The following is a 22,391-nucleotide window of genomic DNA, read 5'->3' on the forward strand; positions in this document are numbered from 1 at the left end:
ACGTTAAGCGTGTGTCTGTCTTCAACGATGTAGATAAGCAAATCAATGTCAATCATGCATAATAAAAGTTGCTTCAGTACACATAAAGGGAAAAGGGGGATGAAAGTAGAAAATTGAATGACACTGTATAGCTATGCAAGTTCACACACAAACCATACAAAGGAAATTAAGTGGGTCGCCACTCAAATTTCAGCTATTCTCTAACGCTAGCAGGGGAGGGCGTGCATACTTCCTACCCGGAAGCAAATCCTTTGCAAAGTAACAATGACTGTTCGTTTCTCAGATAGCCTCTGTGAAAGACAGAAAAACCCTTCACTGTGTCTGCATTTGTAATTTAGAAACATGGTAAACTTCTATAAGAAGGGAGTTAAATAAAAGCCAAGAAAAAATCAATATAAATGAATATAAACGAATATAAATGAATATGAATGAATATAAAAATGAATAAATAAATAAATAAAAATATTTAATCCACATCCATTTTCCCATCTCCGAATGTTATTTCTCTCCAAGTTACATATGGGGATCGCGTTAATTCTCTGATAGACCGTTCACCACTGCTGCTAAGGGTCCCGGGTTCAATCCCAGCCTCCACCAAGTAAACTTTCATAATATACTTTTTCAATAGCTTTTATAAAACGAAAACATAAAATAGTTTCCTCCCACTTTCTATATACTCTTTCAAGAGCTTTTATAACTAATTAACTAATAATTAACTAATTAACTAATAACTAATTAACAACAACTTTCCATGGGAAAGGAAATAATTAAAAGATGGAAGCAATCACCATGAAACGTAAAACTCAAAGATTTCATTTTTTTTCAAGTTACATATTTCAATGTGAGTTTCTGTTAGTCAAAACCATCTGTATAATACGAGATTCGAACGGGGGTCTTGTATAATACAAAGATCAAATGGAGGTACTTCAATAATGTAACTATATTCAATATTATTAATTTAATCATACTATAAATTAATGCTAAAAAAGTTTTGAGTGCTACGAAATAGCGTTTCATAATATGTACCAATATTCTAATCAACTAACACATGCTCACATTTAATTCAAATCGTCCCAATTAAAATTCAAATTTAAATTTCCATTATTTTTTTATTTTTAAAATATCCAATATACAAACGTGTACATACACGAATTCACACTCAAAAAGAGGACACGAACTTTCCAAAAACAAAACATACCACATAACGGTCACGTAGTCAACATCCTAATGACCTAACGGTCCATGTGGCAACACATCCATTAAAGGAGGATGTAATAGCACCTTAATTACGTAATGTACCGTTAACTTTTTCCTTTTGGGTGTACCATTTTGTCGGACTCTACTTATATATATATATATATATATATATATATATATATGTGTGTGTGTGTGTGTGTGTGTGTCTGTGTGTGTGCGTGTGTGTGTGTGTGTGTGTCGTATATACAGAGCTAGGGATGTGCACGGGACAAGATTTGAGGCTGTCTCGACTCGAAAATGTGCTGTAAAAGTGATGTCTCGACTCGAAAAACGTGTATTTTTCTATTGGAAGAACTGTGTCTCGACTCGAAAAACGTGTATTTTTCTATTGGAAGTACTGTGTCTCGACTCGAATTTTTTCAGGAAAATGCTCTCTCGACTCGATTCGTGCGCATCCCTATACAGGGCCTAAATTCAGATTTTCAAAAAAATATTCCGCCCTTTGTTTTCAAGATACAAAATTGAAATTTTGCATACGTATTATGTATATACCAACGTATTTTTTTTTTAAAAAAACTTCAGATACCTACGTGAACCAAGACCCGACGAGCAAAGTGTTTTCGTCGGATTTAAAAAAAATCCGGGTTTCTCCCGAATTTCCGGTCAAGGTGTATGATACGAATATGTGAGTAGTGCCATTGGAAAGGGCCCGTTATACTGAATAAAATGGAGTTTGAGCCATGACTCTAGGTGAAATAGTAATGACACAGTACATTTTTTAAGTATATGCATACATTATATGGAAAAATGGGTCACCTTCAGACTTTCAAAAATTTCTTTCGACTTTAGTTTTCAAGATACAAGATTGAAATTTTGATACGTATCACGAACATAACAACATATTTAAAAAAAATCAGATCCCTACATGAACCCAGGCCCAGGCCAGAAGGGCGTAAAAATTTCGATTTTTTTCGAAAAAGATCCCAATTTTCCCATTCCTGGTGTATAATACGGACAAGCGAGTAACACTGTTGGAAAGTATGGTCCATCCTGAAAAATACAAGGTATGAACCACGATCTTACGATAAATAGTAAGGAAGCAGTAGCTGTTTGAGTAGAAGTCTAAACTTTACCTCAAAAAGTGGAAATCCTAAAAGGGATAATGGAAGATTTCGTACTGATACAAGTTGCCATAGCACTTGTAGTAGTTTCACAGCAGTAATGTTACAATTACGAACATAAAATACATCATTTGTACACTACAGATATACTACGCTAGCGGAAAATAGTATCGAATACAGTTTATAAATGATGTACTCACTTGTTTTAAATCTTAATTCATATGCACTCACTTGTTTTAAACCTTAACACTTGTAACGGTTGCAGACTACTTACCCTTCACTTGTGAACGAAAAATACAACTGTATTACAATGTGCAAAAATTGAGATGCCTTTATTATTATTATTATTATTATTATTATTATTATTATTATTATTATTATTATTATTATTATTATTATTATTATTATTATTATTATTATTATTGAGTTCCAAACGACGCTACGTATAAGTGTCGAAAGTTTTATGGATCGGCTTTGTTCGTCTATTTTCTGTCTGTCAACACTCGACAGGTTTCAGAGCAAAAATGGGTGAATATATTGAAAATCGATTTTTGTAATCGATTCATTGTTGTAAGAATAGGTTTCATCTTTTCTTTTAGTCCTCTACTTATAACCGAAGTGGTTCGAATTAGTGATTGCAACGTTTATGACCATAGAACGATAATGGTAACAGATATCGAGAAGCTCTTGTTTCGCTAATGAATCAGCGTCTCAATACAACGAACTACGAGAATACACAACACTCTACCAAAAGCAGAAGTGGTTCAAAGTTACTATTACTTACGGTTTCAATACTGATTTCCTTGGAGCTAAAACCGTAAAATATATCAAGAAACTACTTTTAGCAATCGATTCAGTGTCCTGAGAATAGGTTACGTCTCCTACATTAACCCTCTATTCAAACCGGAAGTGGTTCAAATTAACAATTTCCGGTTTATATGTTTATTCCTAAAGAACACAAGTGAGGATAGAAAAGAACAAGTGGTTTTCTGCAACCGATTCAGGTGTCAAGAGAACATATCATCACAACCCGCAACAGTCAATCAAAACCAGATGTGGAATTTACTAGTTCTCCCAGTTGCAACAATGATTTTCGTACAGGAAAAACTGTAAGAAATATCAAGAAGCGGTTTATGGAAATCGATTTAGCTTCCCAAGAGTGAACTCCATCTCCTACCTCAACCCCTATTTAAACCAAATTTGGTTGCAACGTTATTCGCCATAGATAGAAAATGGTATTAGAGAGTGAGAAGTAGTTTTCTGGGCCTCAAATATATTTATCATCACAACCCCCGAAGTGGTTGAAATTTATTAATACTTCCGGGCCCGAGAATGATTTCCATATAGAAAAATCTGTAGAAGACATCAAGAAGCGGTTTCTTGTATCTTAGTCTAATCCTTTTTCAAACCGGAAGTGGTATAATCAACCATTTTCGGTTCCATCGTTTATTGTAATAGAACAAAAACGGTAAAAGATACCGACAAGCAGTCTTTTGCAATAGGTTCTACAGGACTAACGGTTTCAATACTAATTTCCAAAGAGCAAAAACGGTAGGCCTAAATGAAGTCGAAAAATGCATTTTTGCAATCGAATCAGCGACCTCCGTGAAGTTTCCCCCCTCCAAAGGAGCGCTAAAGACCTTTTTGTTAGTACTTTATTAGTTATTTTTAGAGCACCAACTCCAAACATTAGTGCTTCAATAGCTTGGACACTACAATATAAAACCTTTGGAGGGATAACTTCATATTAGCCCTCCCAGAAAGCAATAATGATGAATTCTAGTGCAATCGATATTGCATCGTTACTGTTTCTAGAAAACACTAATAGTGTCATTAGTGCTTCACTATAAGTGTAAATATTGCCAATTATATGTCACGATACTTCCACAGGGATTTTTCGTTGGATCAGATTACCGCCAAATTTAAAAGCACTAACGATCTATTCTTGCGAAGCCTTAGTGCTTCTCAGAGTACCAACTCCTAACATTAGTGCTTCATACGGATTCTTTAATTGGGCCAAATTCGTGTGAAACACAAAACTAATGATGACTATATATCAGAGATGGAGTGGGTCAGTGGGTCAAGTGGGTCAAGTTTTCTGAGTGGGTCAGTGGGTCGTGGGTCAACGGCATGTGACCCACTGTGACCCACCACCCACCGTGACCCACTGCGACCCACCACCCACTCTGACCCACCGTGACCCACTGCGACCCACCACCCACCATGACCCACTGCGATCCACAGACTCAGTATGATCTACCGACTCTCTCTGCTGACTGTATGGTATACAGTATCCTCTGAAGACTGGTAAATTTGTCTTCGTTTTACTTTCAAGACCTTCATTTCCCTTCCTTTTCCATTTGTTTCGGTCTACTTACCTGAGGTGAGTATATCTAACCAAGTGAAAAAAGAACTTCAGGCACTTTTGGATATTGATATTTTTAATTGTAATAATAGCAATAGGACTTATACTACTACTTGGATTTCGAGATCTGTGAGTTGTTAGAGGAGCTAACTACTGGAAAAAATACATTTTTGAATGACTGTAATATATAAATTATTATATAAAAAATTGAATGTAACTATGTATCCCTGATCATCATGGTGAAATTGCAAACTCAAATGAAATTACTTTTGGTATATAGTTAGGCCTTAATCCAAATTGGGAGGTTATATTGCTTTCATTATAATACATAATATCCTAAGGAGGTAGTGAGGATCCGAATTCTTGCGAAAAAAATGAATATCTCGCAAGCCGTTAAACTTACGGAGCTGAAATTCAGTGCATTAACTCTTTATTGAAAATAAACAGAATGTGTTCTAGCATTTTTTTTAAATTCTCCTTTATGTGGGGGTGGGCACTTTCTATATAGGGAAAATTGGTAGTGAGTTGGTTTGTAAAAAGGATCGAAAACGATCGATGTTATTTCAGAAAAAAAAATCAGAAAAAAATACAATGCTTGGCTTCATATATCCATTGCTTTCTACTATAATAATTGCTGAAGCTTATGTTTATTATATGGAGCGCTTACAGCACAGGGCAATCAACCCAAAAACTTGTGACTAAAATAGGCATAAAATTTGTACTGTAAGCTTAATTACACAAAATTTTAAGTTTGGATTGTACGCATAATTATATGGAAAATTTTACATTCTTTTTCCTTTACGTTGGTCTACTTACCTTGATTTGAAACTTTCAAAGTTCATCCTTTTTTCCACTGAAAATATTGATAATTCAACAAGGAAATAATTATACTATGATAATTTAAATTCATCGTAATTTGGCACATGGCAAACAGCAGTGTGGTAATTGAAGGAGAAGAAGGAGGGAAATTCCCATTCACCTCTGAACACTTTCCAGGAACCTCATTCCCTTTCGCTTTCTAGACGGGGGAGGGAACTTGGTAATGGCATCAAACCTTCATGTCTAATTTAAAAAATTAAATTTATAAACAAATAAGAAGTCATCAGTTTATCAGGCTTTAATTGATAATTTATTCACAATATTCCCTATCGAAGGCGTCTTAGATGAAGTTTCTGTTCTCCATGAGTCGACATTGCCAACTGACATGGTCGATATGGAAAACGATGTTGTATGATGATAGAGAGATGATACTTGTTGCTGAGTATTTCAAAACTGACCAAGAAAAATCGTTATCAGACTTAAGTCTAACAAGCAGATTTTCGATGAGGAGTTGCAGAAATCGGGTAGAAATATTATCAATTTCCACGACAGTGTCCGAACGGGGATTTCCCCTTTGAATTTACAGATGACTGATATTAGAAATAGACTAAGTGCTCAAACATTGTCTAACTTGTTGATCATCAATGTTAATGGCCCACCGCTAGACAAGCTCAAAGTAGACGAGATATTTATTTCTTGGCTGAAGGATGGACATCATTCCGCTGCGGATGGTTTACCACATAAAAGTTGCCAACAGGAAATAAAAACGATTTCAGATTTGTTTTAAGGTGGAAAATTATGAGTTATAGAAAATGTATACTTGTATTACGAATGGCTTATTTGTGTTATTCAACTTTGTACCTATTTTTTTAGTAAGTATCTTCTTTGCTTTAGATAAACTACTTTGAATCAATATTCATAATAATTGCAATTATGCAGATTTGTAACTTAAATTTAACGTGGTGTTTTAGTGATTACACAAACTACAATTATGAGCATACTTTATGAAGATGCTCTCACATAGTACCCGAGCACCTTTATATACTATGAAAAACTGATTTTTCAAGTCTTTTGTGAGAAAAATACTGTGAACTGAGAAACCATAACCTTTTCCACATTGTAGAGGGGTATTTTCCTGCGAATAGAAGTTTCTTTTGGAATGCGTTCAGAAAGTAACACTTGCAAGAATACTCTCTTAGTACAAGTATATTTTAGGCACACACTAATTTCCCGCCACCTCGGACTGTTTCAATTTCCTCACTGACAAACACTTTACCATTTTATATCATAAAGGTCAGATCCACCGTTATTCTAACAGAATGGTCTTGTTTTATTACAAGTGTAAACTCTATAGTCAGTACGGAAGAGGCCGTGGTTCGTGTTCAGAGTTGATGACGATGGATTTTGATGAGAGAGCCCTGCACGGCCCCGGCGCGCCCGGTTCGGCCCAGCCCGGCCCGACCCGTTTCAAGTAATATCAAACTGGACCGGGCCCTAACCGGGCCGAACCGGGTCGAGCCGGGCCGGCCCGGCTCGGCCCGGATACTCTGAAAAACTGTTCGGAAACTAATGTTGTCAGCCTATTTGTTTTTTTAATGTCCTCCACTAGCTCTATTTTTGCCGTGTTTGTACGGTCTTACTGTCAGCCTATGTTAATCGTAATGTGTTTGGGAATCTGACTCTTTATTCAAGACTGCGATGTACTGGTAATACTATTACTATTACTACTTCTACTACTACTATTACTACTACTACTATTACTACTTCTACTATTACTACTACGACCATTGCTAATACTACTACAAGTGCTACGACTTCGCGTAAGAGTTGACATGTCTGGTGGTACCGAATTTACCTTCTAAGTACAGAATAAAATGGAGAAATGCTAGTTATTATGGCCGGTCTGCGTAGAATGTGAACCGATGCTTGATCTACGAGGGAGAACAGTGGCTCAGTAGAAAAAACACTCACATCTGGTGCTAGAGGTCGTCGGATCAATTCCTGCTCATGCTATGTGAGCTTTGTGGTGGACAAACATCGTGTGCGTGGGAGTTTCTGGGGTGGTCCCGCTTCTTCCCACGTTTTCTTTCCACCCATTCATCCCATCATCATCCATACAGCCGTAGTTACCTAAAGAACGTATGATACAGTCTAGTACTTGACCTAGTAAGTAGAATTTGGTACGCTACCATTGGACCACGGAGGCCAAAACCATGAACTGGCGTGCTCATAAGATCAGTGCAATTTGTAGTAATGTTCAATTAGCAAATCAGATATCGAATAGTGTTACATGTTCATGTATTGTTTATAGTATGATGCTACAAATATAACAAAATATAATGATCAAATAAATCACCAAATCGCCAGGGTCGATTAGGTGTTCCTGGAACGGTGGCTCAGTGGTTGAGCGTTCACCTCTGGTGTATGGGCTCCCTGGTTTGATCCGAGCTCTCACCAAGTGAACTTTGTGGTGGAAAAATACCGTGTGGGGGGTTCGCGGCGTTATTCTGTTTCCTTCCACTTTATTTATTCCACTATTTCATTTATTTCTCATCATCATCATCTCCTTTAGGCTAGTTGGCATAACTTGGAACCACCTACCAAGAAGAATAAACTAATGGATTGGGAAGATAGACATTCAGTCTCTGGTGAATTTGATGATGAAGTAGACATCTACCTCAACATGTCATCACGTGTAAGAGAACTAGATATACTGAAGTGGTGGAAGCAGCAAGAACAAATATTACCAAAATTGTGTAAATTAGCGCGTCAGTATCTCGTCATCACTGCTTCTAGTGCGTCTACTGAAAGAGCTTTCAGTACTCAGGAACGGAGAAGTGCTCTAAACCCTGAGACTGTTGACTCTGTTTCCGTGCTATTCGATGCGTACAAGGACATACAGTAAAGCGATGTTCATTTTGCACTATTGGTTTCTTAGGAAACCTTATATTTTCATTTTCTTAATATCAACTATCCCTTCTATTATATGTGATGTTAAGAGGCATTTTTGATAGCTGATATCTATACATTTTTCATTCAGGGGACTTTTGAGGTATTTTTCGTTCAACAATGATATGTGTGGATTTTGTTTTGATTTACTGCCTCGCATTCCGTCATATAGCTCTGTTATTTTCTTGTTACGAACCGTTCCAGGAACACTTCATCGATCCTGGGGTCTGGGTGATTTATTTGATCATTGTGTTTGTTATTATTATTGTAGCATCGAATTATAAAGAATACAGGAACATGTAATATGATTTGGAATCTGCCGTGCTAACTGAACATTACTACAAATTGCGCTAATCTTATGAACACGCCAGTTCATGGTTTCGGCCTCCGTGGTCTAATGGTAGCGGAACAAATTCTAATTAGTAGGTCAAGGACTTGACTTTCTCATATGTTCTTTAGGCAATTACGGCTCAAGACGTATGTATCATGATGGATGAATTGGTGGAATGAAGACAGTGGACGAAAACGGGCTAATCCAAAAACTCCCACGCTCACGGTGTTTGTCCACCACAAAGCTCACATAATACGAGGAGGGGTCGATCCGACGACCTCTAGCACCAGATGTGAATGCTTTACCTACTGAGCCACCATTGCTCCTCGTCAAGCATCTGTTCGCATTCTACGCAGACTGGCCATAATAACTAGTATTTCTTCGATTTTTTCTGTACTTAGATTATATAGTATGTACCACCAGACATGCCAACTCTGACGCGAAGTCGTAGCAGTTGTAGTAGTAGAAGTAGTAGTAGTAGTAGTAGTAATAGTAATAGTTGTAATTGTATTATTATTATTATTATTATTATTATTAATAATAATAATAATAATAATAATAATAATAATAATAATAATAATAATAATAATAATAATAGCAGTAGTAGTAATAATAAGAGTAGTAGAAGTACAGTACTTTACACTCCTGAATAAAGAGTTAATTTCCCAAACACACTACGATTAACACAGGCTGCCAACATTAGTTTCCGATCCGTCTTTCACAATGTTCGGGCCGAGCCGAGCCCGGCTCGAGCCGGGCACAGGGCTCTGTAAGGTCACAGTAGATGAGAGTGGTTCATGGTGGGTGGTGAGTCACGGTGGGTCAGAGTGGGTCGCCGTGGGTGGTGGGTCAAGTTTTCATTGACCCACGCCAACTCTGCCATATATAGTATAATCGATAGTGCTTCTTAGTGCACCAACTCTCAACATTAGTGCTTCAACACTAACAGCACAAGATGTACTAGGCATGTGCCATTTACGTGTCCCAGCTACTTTTTAGGTACCCGACACTTGGCACATATGACATTCATGTGCAAAGTATGTACTTCAGCTACCTACAGTTTTAGGTACTTGTTACACGTAATTGATATTTGCAACTATGTACCACAAATATAGCATTTATATACCTGGCTCAGTTTCGCACTCTTTAACAGTCATTTGTTTTTACGTCGTCACTTGGGACATATATCTATCATGTTCTAGGCACGTCCTTTAGGTATATACTGTTTCAGATACTCTAAAAGCACAAGATGTGCTACGTATGCGACATTTAGGTGTTTTAAATTCATATCTCACCTTTATACATTTGTTGTTTCTTTTTCTAAGTGATTGTCTACTAGAAGCAACAAACGCATCAACTTTATTAGATGGCAACTGTCATCGATCATTTGAAAGTGAATATGGAAGAACCATGAAATAAAGTAAATTGACACCCATCATTTTGTTATAAAATTACATGGCGAACAGATTTCATCTGATCCCAAACGGTTATCGTCGAATATACGTGGTTAAAGGAGCACTCTGATTAGCCAAATGCAAAAGATCTCAACAATTTATCCCTCTACGAGTGACTTTCTTAATTGCTTCCGTGGCCAAGTTGGAATAGCACGTGGCTAGTGGTGTGAGGATGTGAGGAATCGTGATGTGAGGAATCGCCTCCCGAAGTGGCACGTGGCACGTGGCTAAAAACTTCGGGAGGCGATTCCTCACATCAAAATAATAATAATAATAATAATAATAATAAAACGTTCATATGAACCTGGGGTCAAAAGTGCTTACTTTCGGAGAAAAGGCCGCCGAAAACGGGGGAAAAGGAAATTTAGACCGCTATAGCACCACGAGCGTGAGTGGTAGAGCTAGGGCGGTATGGTCCTCTCAAAGAAACCAAGAAAAGCTCTATGCAAAAATGCTTATTTCACAATCTTGAAATCCTTGTGAGAGGGATTCCTTACAGGTGCGTAGGGATTCTCGGAGAATATGTCAAGGAAAAAGACGTCAAAATAATCGCGAGTGAATAGATTTTCCACCTGACAATCAAAAATCCTGTGTGCTATGTTGAGATCTCAAACAGATATGAAATGGACATCATAATATCCGCTATGTGTGGTTGCATAACCACCAGGTGACCAAACAATGAAGAGGTGGATATGACGTGGAGGAAAGACACGTCGGGAGATGATTCCACAACTGAAAACAAGGAAACAAGCCCATATGAACATAGGTCGACAAAAGCAGCGTGGTCCAGCAGGAACCGGGCCAAAGAGCGCCACACACCGTCGGCGAAGTAGAATATCTCCCGTACAAAGAGAGATACTGACGTCGATCCCAAACAAAAGAATGAAAATCAGACCCAAGGGAAATGATGGTGCAAACCGAATGGCGTAGAGGGAACTGCGCAAGGGAACTCCACACAGAAAGACGGGGATTCACCAAAGCAGACATGGTAGGGGCAATGCAAAGTGACACAGACGTATGTATGATAAAGCGTGACGTAGTGGTTACGTACTAATGGTGGAGTGAGAGGTGTAAAATGGGGATTCCCAAGTGCAACATCGGGGAGCAAGGCAAAGGAACACCGCCGGAAATGGTGTGCGAGAGCAACGGTAATGCAACAAACAGAGTACGCAGACATTGCAGGGTCGAGAATCGCTATAGGCCCGACCGAGTAGGCAACCGAGGTGTGGAGGACATGAACAAAAGTACACATACGTACAGGCAAACATGGACTGTATTTGCAAGAACGGAGACTTGTATCCGTGATGAATAACTATCACACAGAATCAGTGACGGATCCAGGGGGATCGGGCTGATCGCCCCCCCCAAAAAAAAGAGAAAGTTTTCTTATTTTATATATATATATATATATATATATATATATATATATATATATATATATATATATATATAACCCATCCCAGAGTTTGAAGCTCTTAAATCTTTCTCTAGGTAGCAGTATTAGTACCCACCGCCCCCTCAGAAGTCCGTCCTGGATCCGCCCCTGCACAGAATGATACTAAAGGTTACTGAAGTCATATAACAGGCGTACCTGTAGCAATACTAAAGAAGATGTTCAAAATGACCTCCACCACTCTGAACATAGGCAATCATACGTCGTCGCACAGACTGGCTCACACGTCAAAACGTTGCTGACTCATCCCGCAAAGCGTCACAAGAGGCTCGGATTCGTTGTTCCAACGTGTGGACATCAGGTACCGGAGCAGCATAAACAACAGTTATGAGATGCTCTCATAAGCAAACATCCAGAGGGTTTAAATCAGGGGCGTCATTTAGGGGGGAAGAGAGGGGCAATTGCCCCCCCCTGAGTTTAAGATCTATATAGTTTTTGTCAAAACCTGAAATGACACTCCTGAATTAAATCCAGTGACTGGGCAGCCATGACATATGGCCGCCACGGCCGATCCACTTGCCCGAGAATACCCTGTTCAAATGGTCTCGCAGGGGACGACAGAAATTCGCTGGGGCACCATCGCGCATGTACCACATATGTTGTCGTAAGACCAACAGCACATTCTCCAGAAGTTAGGGAAGTATCCCGCGCAAGAAGTCCAGATTGATAGGCCGGGTGAGTCGTTGGGGAAGAACAACTGGTCCAATAAAATGGTCACCCAGAAGCTCTGCCCACACGTTAATACGAAATTGGTGTTGGTGGCGGGCCTGTACCATTCCATGATGACTACCCACAGACCACAGATGACTATTATGGTAATTGTGAATACCATCCCTTCCAAATTGGGCTTCATCGGTGAACAAAATGGAGGTGAGAAACCCAACAATTGTTGCCAGCAAATGGAGAACCTGAGTACAAAATCCAACATGGGACGGAAATTCCCCGGCGATAGACCCTGTACCTGTTGCAAGTGATAGGGTAAAAAGTATTGGCATGCAGGATCGACAACACCCTTTTAGAGTTGACATTATGCCTACGGGCAAGCTCCCTTGAACTTACACTCGAGTCATTGCGCAGATGTCGTAAAATACGTTCTTCGGCATGCATAGTGCGTTCCTCACGTGGTCTTCCCGTGTCATACATGGGGGGGCGGAACGTTCCCGTCGCGCACAAACTACAAAACAGCGCTGCAAACGTTGTATGATTGTCATCGTCTATTCGGATATCGTTTGTTGTATAACCGTGCTGCCTTCAAACCATTCCCATGTGCTTCCCCATACACAAAAACAATCTCAACTTGTTCCTGATTGGTGTAATCCGCCATTGTCACAACACACCAGACTAACACACAACACACGTGATGCACAATACACGACGTAGTGGTTACCTATTTCAGCTGCACGGATGACGTCGACAGACATGGTAGGTCTGCTCTCGGCGATTTATTGTTTGTTCGTTGTGCACTCAGTGTCTCTTCAGTATTAACCCCTTGTGCAACGCAGTGACCTGGACTGGAAATCTGGATCCCTCTCGCGGCAAATCAAGAAAGTACGTATGTAGTGTGTTTTATCCGTATACAAGCTATATAGCGCTTTGTTTGTGACCGTGCAATGTCCTTGAACCGTCCAAGTGTGACTGTCATTTTTCCTTTTTGAAAGCCACGTTGTTCCACCCGCGGTTGCCGAGTCCAGTCGTTCACAATCTTTACGAGTCTATCGCCTCTGTGCGTGCATGCGATTGCTCCCTCTGAAGCAAATCCACCCATGCACAAAGCTTAACGTAAGACTGTGACGACAATCCAGATAAACGATTTCAAGTCTTCAACTAAGCCTTGATTGGTTTGTGACGCACACAATCAGGGCCGTAGGCCGAGCCACGAACTGGGTCTCGGGCTACAGTCCCAAGCTAGCTATAGGAACTTGCGAGGAACGCTTGTTTGTCGTCATACAATACTCACCTTGTGCTCTCCTCCCTGAAAACGTCGAACAGGCCATCACATCTCTAACGTACCTTAATAGTCTCTCACCTCTATTCGCCTCTTTTTGTTCCCACGCCCCCTGAGGGAGATCTCGCCTACGTTGCGCATCGCCACAGTAACTAGAATAGCGCTTACTCTGCTTGTTGCGGTATCGACGCACCAACATACCATGTCCGGCGGTGTTCCTTTGCCTTGCTCCCCGACGCTGCGGTGGGGAATATCCCTCCGAAACTAAGCACTTTTGACCCCAGATTCATATGAACATTTTTTATTTTTATTTTGATGTGAGGAATCACCTCCCGAAGTTTTTCGGTGAAGTTCCCAACCACCCCCTCCCCTAGGTTCTACCTGTCAACATGATAATATAAAATATTTCTAGGACCGAACCTCCTCTATGTTGAAAATTTGATCGAGATCGATCAGGTGGTTCAACTGTTATTAAGTTTTATATATTTTTATGTCTCTTCCTTTATATATATTGTCCGAAGTGCCAAAAAACTAAATTTTTTATTAATTTCCCGGGTAAAAATTGAATTTTAGAAAAAAATTCAAATCAATAATGATCTATTTGTCAGTACGAGTCAATTGACACTTATGTATTTTCAGTCGACGTGTAGTCTGCATTCCCTAAATCTCGATTTTTTATTAATTTCTCGCGTAAAAATTAAATTTTAAGAAAAATTGTCAAATCAATAATTGATCTACTTGTAAATACGAATCGAACGACACTCACATCATAACAATCAACATCTCTTCCACATTGCCCAATTTACCAGAGAGTATTTTTATTGGTTTCCAGGGTAAAAGTTGAATTTTCGGAAAAATGTCATGCCAATTACTGAGCCACTTGTCAATACGAATCGATTAAGACCAACGTTGTTCCAGTTGAAAACTGGTCCCCATTGCTCGAAATCCCGACTTTCGATAATTTTTCAATGTAGAAATTATATTTTCGAAAAATGTCACATCAATAACACTGATCTAATTATCAGTATGAATCGAATGATACACATGATTTTCCAGTCGATGGTTGATCGCTATTGCCCAGATCCTGAAATTTTAATAATTTATCGGTTGAAAATTAAATTTTTTTGGAAAATCTACTTGTCAATACGAATCGAATGACACCAATGTCGTGCTAGTCAACAACTGGACCATACTGCCGCAAAGTCAGAATTTTTATTAGTTTCCGGGGTGAAAATTGAATTTTCGGGAAAATGCCTTTTATTGATCCACTTGTCAATACGAATCAAAGAACATTAAAGTCGTCCCAACCAGCCCACTGCTAGGACCAACCAGCCACTGATATAGGTCTACTTTGCCCAAAACCCTGTACTTTTTATTAATTTCCCGCGCAAAAATTTAATTTTCGGCAAAATATCATACCCATTTCCCAACTAAATATAGATTCTTTGTGAAAACGTCATACCAGGGTCGATCCAGGACGGATTTTGAGGGGGAATAGGTTGTAATAGCTCCACTTAGAGCTATTTTAAGAGCTCCAAACTCTTGGATGGGTTTTATTTATATATAAAATAATAAAGTTTCCTCTTCGGAGGGGGGGGAAGGGGGCGATTGCCCCCTGGACCAGCCTTGCGTCATAAGAATTCTTAATCTACTTGTCAATACAAATCAATTGACACCAATGGCGTCCCAATCAACGATTGGTCCACATTTCCCGAAATCCAGAATTTTTATTAATTTCCTGAGTAAAAATCAAATTTTCAGGAAAATATTTTACTAGCCATTGATCTATTTGTCAATTGTCAATCATTGATCGATTAAAACCAATGTCCTCCCAATTGACATGCGATCCGAATTGCTCTAATCTCGAATTTTTATTAATTTTCGGCGTAAAAATTAAATGTTTGGGAAGTCATACAATTAATGATCTACAAGTTAATAAGAAACGAATGACACCTATCTCGTCCTAGTCAACAACCGACTCGCATTGTCCAAGTCATCCGAAACAGTTTCATCTTTGTGATATCAAAACAAAAATAAATTATATCTTTTTAAGTGAATTTCAACAATGAAGATTGCTTTGTTGTTCTTGTAACGATGGAGTTCCTAATAAACAATAGAGAAATTTATTGAATTATTTTGATGTTTAAATGTGTAATGTGAATTTTCGGTGAGGTGGAGGAGTATTCAGCATTTCGTTCCGATATGTGGGAATATTTTATCAAAATTATTTCTCGCCTAGGCGCTGAGCTTTGGATGAAACTTGGTAATTTCTATATCTTATTATTACTTACAAATTTTCTTCTACTTACTAATTTTCATATAGAGTATTTAGTTAGCTATTTGGTTGTTAACTACCGTACGCAAGAGAGTTCTAAGTATTGAACTCCCATTCTTATATCATGTTAATGTATTTTTGACGTGCATTGCGCCGTCCGTTTTACTTGTGTTATTACTGTTATAGTGCCCCCCGCTCCCAAATTATTGTTTTTCGATGTTTGTGATACCATGGAGTCCTCAGTTTGCAATAGTTCATAACAAGTGTAGAACGGTATTGTAAACTTTCTTTTAATATAGTAAAACACGTCTTCAGCGGAATTGAACAGGATTCGCAAAAACTTCCGTTAAAAATAGGTTACCGGTTAACGAAGGTAGATCTATGCAAAAAAAAAAAAAAGTACATGCATGTAATGGACATACGGAGATAAAATAAGATTGTGTACGTACCTTTGTCAATTTATAGTATTTGTTTCTACTACGAATTAATACACACAAAGAGCTCCCTCGTGGCTAAGCGGTTAGCATACGTGCCTTTGACGTGGGAGACCAGGGTTCGATTCCCGGCGGAGATTACGTTGTTCGGATTCCACGTTAATCAGTAGGTCCTCGTTTCATATAGCCTCGCTGCTGAACGGGACGTTAAACTCAAAATCAACTCAACTCATTAATACACGCAAAACTAACAAAGAATAGACATGCGTTAACTTATTTTTTTCCAATAGTCAAGGAGGGTTTTCTGTAGACACCGATGCTTGTCTGCCCAACTTTTCACAGAGACTTTAGCCTGAGAAACCATGCTAAGTATACCAGAGTCATTTCGACGTACAAGCAGTGTTGGGTAAGTTACTTATAAATATGTTACAAGTTACTTTACTTTCTCTTAAAATGTAACGCGTTACTTGCCCCCCAAAAAAATGAAAATGAAAATGAAATCTTTGAGTTTTACGTCCCACGGATATGCCGGTTAGGCTAAAGGAGACGATGATAATGAGTAATGAATGAAATGGTGGAATGAAGAAAGTGGGAGGAAACGGGAGAACCCCGAGAAAACCCACGCACACGGTGTTTGTCCACCACAAAGTTCACTTGGCGGGGGCTGGGATCGAACCCGCGACCCCAAGCACCAGAGGTGAACGCTCTACCAATGAGCCACCGCGGCCCCTTGCCCCAAAAAAGTAACTGTTACTTTCCTCCTAAAGTAACGTGTTACTAACGCGTTACTTTTAAGTCCAAAGCTTTGAATATGTGAACAAAATCTTATTACTTCAATTTTCCGTACTACTATTACTGGTTTGCACGTCACTATCTGTTTTGCTAAAAATATATCTAACAACTTTTAGGCTGTCTAAAAGCTTTCTAAATGCTGTACTCAGAAACTTGAAATTTTCCGTTAAGAGATTTATTTTGATTTCCGTTGTCCACGTAATACAGTTTCCGTTTATGAAGGGAATTTAACACAATTTACGCTAGTAAATTCATGGGACCGTGAAATATTTCCGTTTAACACAAGTTTCCGTTGTTGATTGCACATAGCGCTCTTACCCTCGGTGCGAGAGGCCCCGGGTTCGATTCCTGGTGTCGCCACTCGGTCGAAAAAGTATAAAAAGATTTTCCAGGCCAGCCATCCTGAATGAGAAAAATGAAATGAAATCTTTGAGTTTTACGTCCCGCGGTTCTGCCGGTTAGGCTAAAGGATACGGTGATAATGAGTAATGAATGAAATGGTGGAATGAAGAAAGTGGGAGGAAACGGGAGAACCCCGAGAAAACCCACGCACACGGTGTTTGTCCACCACAAAGTTCACTTGGCGGGGGCTGGGATCGAACCCGCGACCCCAAGCACCAGAGGTGAACGCTCTACCACTGAGCCACCGCGGCCCCTTGCCCCAAAAAAGTAACTGTTACTTTCCTCCTAAAGTAACGTGTTACTAACGCGTTACTTTTAAGTCCAAAGCTTTGAATATGTGAACAAAATCTTATTACTTCAATTTTCCGTACTACTATTACTGGTTTGCACGTCACTATCTGTTTTGCTAAAAATATATCTAACAACTTTTAGGCTGTCTAAAAGCTTTCTAAATGCTGTACTCAGAAACTTGAAATTTTCCGTTAAGAGATTTATTTTGATTTCCGTTGTCCACGTAATACAGTTTCCGTTTAATGAAGGGAATTTAACACAATTTACGCTAGTAAATTCATGGGACCGTGAAATATTTCCGTTTAACACAAGTTTCCGTTGTTGATTGCACATAGCGCTCTTACCCTCGGTGCGAGAGGCCCCGGGTTCGATTCCTGGTGTCGCCACTCGGTCGAAAAAGTATAAAAAGATTTTCCAGGCCAGCCATCCTGAATGAGAAAAATGAAATGAAATCTTCGAGTTTTACGTCCCGCGGTTCTGGCGGTTAGGCTAAAGGAGACGGTGATGATGAGTAATGAAGGAAATGGTGGAATGAAGAAAGTGGGAGGAAACGGGAGAACCCCGAGAAAACCCACGCACACGATGTTTGTCCACCACAAAGTTCACTTGGCGGGGGCTGGGATCGAACCCGAGACCCCAAGCACCAGAGGTGAACGCTCTACCACTGAGCCACCGCGGCCTCTCCATCCTGAATGAGGTTTTCCTGGGTCTTTTCCTCATTGACACCAGACAAATGCCTGGGCGGTATCTAACTTATAGGTCCCACGCCGCTTCCTTTCTTCTCCAATCTTTTCTTGTTTCTATTTCCCAGATAGTGTGCTCGCCGAGAGACGTCATCCCTCATACGTGACAAACTAAATGACCATAGATGCTGAAAGCCGAGAAATCTAAATCCTAAATCCTAAGTTTCCGTTTGATAAACGGTCCGTTGAAGACAGGTTTCACTGTATATAAATTTGAAATATGTAATAACCTGAGGTAGTGCCATTTAAAGAAATACAATTTTATATTGGGTAGGTAAAATTTTTCATCTGGTGTTGTTGTATAGCATACCAAACAATGTTCCCTTGAGATGTTTGCATGATAAAAATTGCATATACAGATGGTGATCAATAAAGTGGAAACACCTGTAGTTGGCAACATGTCAGATGTATGGGTTGGCAGTGGTGTCGTGGCGCCCGCAGCGCCAGACAGCTGGTGGTGGTGTGTTAGGTCGGTCTCCATACTACGTCAGGCGCAGTGGAACAGCAGTGTCCAGAGGCTGCAGCAGACGGAGGTAGTGTAAAATGGGAGACCTCTCAGATTTTCAAAGAGGGCAAATTGTTGGTGCGCGGTTATGTGGAGTGAGTGTGACGGCAGTGGCTACTGTGTTAGGTGTGTCGCGTGGGACAGTGTTGAAGGTGATGGCGGTCTACACAACACACGGGAAAACCACATCGGGGAAGCGGAACAGTGGGCGGAAGAAAATCATGAGTGAGAGGTCACGCCGGGTATTAAAGCGCATTGTCACGCAGAACCGTCGTGCCACTGCGGAGCAAGTGACGGCGGAACTCAATCAGCATCTCCCCACCCTGTTTCGACAATCACAGTCCGCCGCGAATTACATGACATGAACTTACGGGGTCGTGTTGCACGGGCCAAACCGCTCATCAGGGACCATAACGGTTTCGCACGCCGCAAATGGTGCCGCGACCATGCAACTTGGACCGTTGAGGACTGGAAACGTGTGATATGGTCGGATGAGTCATCCTTCACCCTATTCCCAACCACGGGCTGTGTTTATGTGTGAAGAACGCCCAAAGAAGCTTATGATCTGCAGTGTCTCCGCCCAACGGTGAAACATGGCGGCGGCTCGGTGATGCTGTGGGCCGCCATATCATGGTTTTCATTGGGTCCTGTGGTCACACTTAGCTGAAGAATCACTGCCAACGATTATGTCGCAATTTTAGGAGACCACTTGCATCCTATGGTCCGGATATTGTTCCCGGACAATGACGCCATCTTCCAGGATGATAATGCACCCATTCACACAGCTGGCGTTGTTGCAGCGTGGTTTGAGGAACATCGGGATGAAGTTCAACACCTCCCCTGGCCCGCCCAATTCCCAGATCTCAACATAATTGAACATCTGTGGTCCGTCTTGGAAACACGACTCAGGCGACGATTTCCACCTCCATCCTCTCTCACAGAACTGGCCGATGCTCTGCACGAGGAATGGTGTAAAATTCCATTTGCTACCATTCACGACCTCTATGCCTGCATCCCACGTCGCATTAAGACTGTTCTGAAGGCGAAAGGTGGCCCGACACCATATTAATCTGGTAAGTTGCAATTTCGTTCAGGTGTTTCCAATTTTCTGATCACCATCTGTATATCCGAAACTGATATATTAAAAGAAAGTAGTATGACTCGAAAAATCTTCACGTTTACTTAAGAATGTCTCAAGATTGTCTAAAGATCCTTAATAGGTCCTCCACCAGTAGCATGAAAAATAGAAGAGCGGTACTCCAATTTTCCTGAACTCGGGTAAACGTATTCATTGTCACAGATGCAACAGCAATATTGATACAATTTTTCAGTTCTTTTAGATCTGTTGATAATTCTTAACAACGCTGCTTTTAGTGTACACCCAAACAGCGACGCAAATCTGTCTTCAACATTGGGGGGAAAGGTAATATCGTTCCCATAATATATATACAGGAGGTAGACAAAAAAAATCGAAAAGCACTTCATACAGGACCCGTAAGTTTGGCCCTCCACTGTACAACACGTGTTGCGGTTGCCGATCGTTTTTTTTTTTTTTTGTTTTTTTTGTTTTGTTTTCAATGTGTCATGTGTACCTTCCTCTTCCGTCAGCAGTAACCACCAGTTCACCTGTGAGGGTCATGGTGTGAAAGTGGTGCGGTAAATTGGGCGACCTGACAGACTTCCAAAGAGGCATGATCGTTGGTGCCAGGCTGGTTGGAGATTCATTGGCAACAGTGGCGAACATTGTGGGGGTATCGAAAGGCACTGTGTCCAATGTCACGAGGGCATACACAATTCATGAGCAAACGACGTCTGCAAAGCACAACAGTGGTTGAAAGACAATCCTGTCAGATAGGGACCGGAGGACATTAAAACGGATTGTAGCAGCTAAAAAGAAGACCACTGCAATGAAAATTACGTCTAAACTCAATTCCGGCCTACAGAACCCGGTTTCATCGAAAACAGTGCGACGGGGACTTCATAAAATGAAAATTCTTGGCAGGGCCGCTATCGCCAAACCCCTGGTCACAGCAAAAAAATGCGAAGAGGCGTATCCAGTGGTGCAAGTACCACAAAGCCTGGATTCCTGAGCAGTGGAAACACGTAATGTGGTCCGATGAATCGACCTTCACCTTGTTTCCAACAACTGGTCGTGTTTACGTATGGAGAACACCGTCGCAGGCCTATGATACAGACTGTCTGCTCTCAACTGTAAAGCATGGGGGTGGTTCTGTTACAGTATGGGCAGTGATATCGTGGTTTTCTGCAGATCCCATCATAGTCCTGCATGGAGTGATGAATGTTAAGGCGTATGAGGCCATTTTGGGGGGGGAAGGTCCTACCCATGGTGATGCATCTACCAAGATGATTTGGAACAATGTCACGCTGCAAAAGCGGTGAAATCATGGTTTGAGGAGCATGAAAAGGAGCTATCACACCTCTACTGGGTCCCACAATCACCAGATCTGAACATCATTGAGCCATCGTGATCTGAGTTAGGAAGGCGTGTTCGGTCTCATTACCCTTCACCAGCATCCCTTAAGGAACTGGAGCATGTTTTGGAGGAACAATGGTACAAAATATCACACACCATGATTCAGGAGCTGTATAGTCCATTCCACGTCGGATCCAAGCTGTTTTGAACGCAAAAGGAGGCCCCACACCATACTAAGTATGATTGTCATACATTTGCAAACGTTTTAGGTTTTTTTGTCCAACTCCTATATATATATTTGAGCGATCCAAAGTATTTATGAAGTTGAAAAACAATGCTATGGAGGATCAGGGGAGCAGAGTTGTCTTCAACATTGGGAGGCGAGCAGATTTGAAGCTTATTCTGGGGAGGGGGAGGATGAGACTTATATTACGGTAGATGAATTTGACTTCTGAGATAAACCCTGCAAAACGACACCGCATGTCCATGGCATATCACTCGCTGCGGATTGTCATTGTCGACACAGGCTATGAAGATGCTACATATGGAGCCCGAAGGACAAGGTATGGCATACAAAATATATGTCAAACCTGTCCGTAATAGGGCACACACACATGTTGTAATGATACTAAACACACTGCCAATAACGTGAATAATACTGCCACTAAACACACTGCAAGAAGACGCTAGAAATATTAATTTTAGTGGAAATAATGCTAGTTTAGTCACTATACAACATTTAAAAGGTGCTAAATTTCTATTCTAACAATATAAATGAACCAATTGTTTTTGAAAAAAATATCTTTAAAAATTTCTAGATCAAGCGACAAAGTGCTACATTGGTAACACTGATAACAAGAGACAAACGACAACCGCCTCAC

At 40.3% G+C, this 22,391-nt stretch overlaps 2 protein-coding genes across 3 annotated transcripts in view; one reads left to right on the forward strand and one right to left on the reverse strand.

Moving 5' to 3' along the window:
• The window catches only part of LOC145673899 (piwi-like protein Siwi), a 147,881-nt gene that overhangs the window by 119,050 nt on the left and 6,440 nt on the right, over window positions 1-22,391 (reverse strand). The gene's annotated exons all lie outside the window — the stretch shown is intronic.
• LOC145673900 (uncharacterized) overlaps window positions 15,761-22,391 on the forward strand; it is a 34,001-nt gene continuing 27,370 nt past the window's right edge. Inside the window, exon 1 of the mRNA XM_081743709.1 lies at window positions 15,761-15,897. Coding sequence (XP_081599835.1) covers window positions 15,837-15,897 — 61 coding nt within the window. The 5' untranslated portion in view covers window positions 15,761-15,836. The remainder of the gene's footprint in view (window positions 15,898-22,391) is intronic.

Source organism: Thermobia domestica, chromosome 17 (assembly GCF_964235325.1).
Source record: "Thermobia domestica chromosome 17, izTheDome1.hap1.1, whole genome shotgun sequence".
NCBI classification, from domain to species: Eukaryota; Metazoa; Arthropoda; class Insecta; order Zygentoma; family Lepismatidae; genus Thermobia; species Thermobia domestica.